Here is a 2,121-nt window from a genome sequence, read left to right as displayed (position 1 = left end):
ATTGAGGAGCACCCTGTGGACAGTAACACAGGCGTCATCCTTCCAAGCACCGACAGGGGGAAGCGAATCCCTGTCCTTTTTAAACATGGAACAGCGTTCATCTTTCGCGTCGCTTGCCTTTATTATTTCCACAGCTGAGAGTAGAACAGAGTAAAACATCCAACAATGCAGCCTCCAAACTTTCATGATTTGGAGATGCCAGTGTTGGACCGGGGTGTACAAAGTTAAAAATCACACAACACCAGGTTATAGTCCAACAAGTTTAATTGGAAGCACACTAGCTTTCGGAGCGCTGCCCCTTCATCAGGTGATTGTCGAATTTGCTCAACATCTTTTGTGACATCACACTGAAGAGTCTGGCAACAGCAAGTGTATATCACGGCTCTGAGGAATGTCCCTGCCAGTACAGGCTGCCCCTCACCTCTCTCTAAATGTTGAACAGCTATGTCTTTGCAACTCCCGTGCCTGTGTAGCTATTGTAAATACAAAACACCGTCATGACCACCTGACACTGGAACTTCTCACGTCAACTGTTAGCCTGAATAGCAACCTAACTCCACCAGGATGTATCAAAGGCGGAGGATCGATTTTTTTGCCTGTGAAGAAATACCCTGTGAAATGCGAGAGTGCTTTATCGTTTCAAGATACCGAAGGCCGAATTCTACACTAACGGAGTGCGTGTGTTCTGTCCTGCAGCCCACAAACGAAACATTTAACTTTTGGACTCATTATCTGCCGTTGCTATTTTTTCTGTATCGCTTTCATCAGATACTCTTCAAGAACGAGGAGCTTTGCTATGACCATCCATTCCTTTTACCGATGTGGTGTTTTGCCTTTGGTGTCTCAATAATCTTTGCTGAAAGTTGTGCTGCACATTTATTTAATTCTCTCTCACAGCAGCTTCGTCAAAACTTCTACTACATGGATTACGTCGCCTTCAATCTCTATGGGTTTGGATCCGCTATCGCCTGTTACTATTATATATTCCCATTGCTGACTGTCATGAACCCTATGCTGCTGGAAGGGAATGGACTATGTACAGAATACAGTCATGTGGTCAAATTTTACTCTGCTTTCTGTATTCCTGGGACATTCTTGTTGCTCGTAATTTGCACTATTGCCATTTGCAAAACCTATATTGACTGGGCACAACATCGCTACATAATCAGGGCAATTGTATTTCTCATACCACTCAGTGTGTCAGTGCCCATACTCATAGATATTTTTTATTTTGACCTTCCTTTGAAAAATCCACACGTATTTTTTTATTTTTGGAGACAGCGTACGTGGCTTCTGCTAGCGATTATGTTTAACGTGAGCAGAATTCCAGAGAGATTTTGGCCGGGTCAGTTTGATGTGATAGGACAGAGTCATCAGTGGTTCCACTTGTTTAGTTTCCTGACTGTTTATGATCAACTCTGTTATTTGGAATATGGATTCAACACTTTGGTTGAGTCGCCACCAATGATCCCGAAGTTTGCCGACACAATGGGCGCAATGTTCCTTTTGTTGCTGAGCTTTTTACTGGTGATTAAGGGACTTGCTGAGCAGTCACCTGTTTATATATATAATTAATTAAGTTTCCAAGTTGTGGATTTGGGCGACAAGACGATTGTGAAGCCAACACGTTTTGCCTACTGCTAGGAATACTGCAGTTGTTTCTCATATTTCATCATCTCTTAAAATTTTAGATTTCCTAACAGCAACGATGTGAATTTTTTTTATCGGCATGGGTCAGAATAATTTACGATTGAGGTTAAATTTTGTATGATGTACAGCAAGATGGCTCATTTAATCCCCTCTTATTCCTCCATGTATTGTTAAGAGATGTTTTGTAAGTGTTCCTTATCGGCTTAGCTTCCCAATCATAAGGATTTAATCGGCAAATTTCTTCCATTAGAAGGCAATCTGTACTTTTCCTAATATTTTCAAATATTATTCAACTGCAAATTGGCTTGAATATTGTGATTCCACCTAACAGGGTCAATCTCTCTGGCAGATGATATCTCATCCTTTATTATAACATGACTGGAGAATAAGGCTAAGGAAATATTGGTAAAATTATAGAGTTTTGTGAGACTTCACCTGGATTAATATGTAATACTTAGATCTCTGTACGTA

The 2,121-nt window shown here is 40.9% G+C and overlaps 1 protein-coding gene across 1 annotated transcript; it reads left to right on the top strand.

Annotated features, from left to right (window-relative positions):
* Positions 1-564: 564 nt before the first annotated feature.
* On the top strand, positions 565-1,575 carry paqr9 (progestin and adipoQ receptor family member 9). Its single transcript, XM_060834375.1, has one exon. The coding sequence runs from the start codon at positions 565-567 to the stop codon at positions 1,573-1,575; it is 1,011 nt and encodes a 336-aa protein (XP_060690358.1).
* Positions 1,576-2,121: the final 546 nt, after the last annotated feature.

The sequence above is a fragment of the Hemiscyllium ocellatum genome, chromosome 13, assembly GCF_020745735.1.
Source record: "Hemiscyllium ocellatum isolate sHemOce1 chromosome 13, sHemOce1.pat.X.cur, whole genome shotgun sequence".
Lineage (NCBI taxonomy): Eukaryota > Metazoa > Chordata > Chondrichthyes > Orectolobiformes > Hemiscylliidae > Hemiscyllium > Hemiscyllium ocellatum.
The sequence above is the reverse complement of the archived record's forward strand: the minus strand, read 5'-3'. Positions and strand labels throughout refer to the sequence as shown.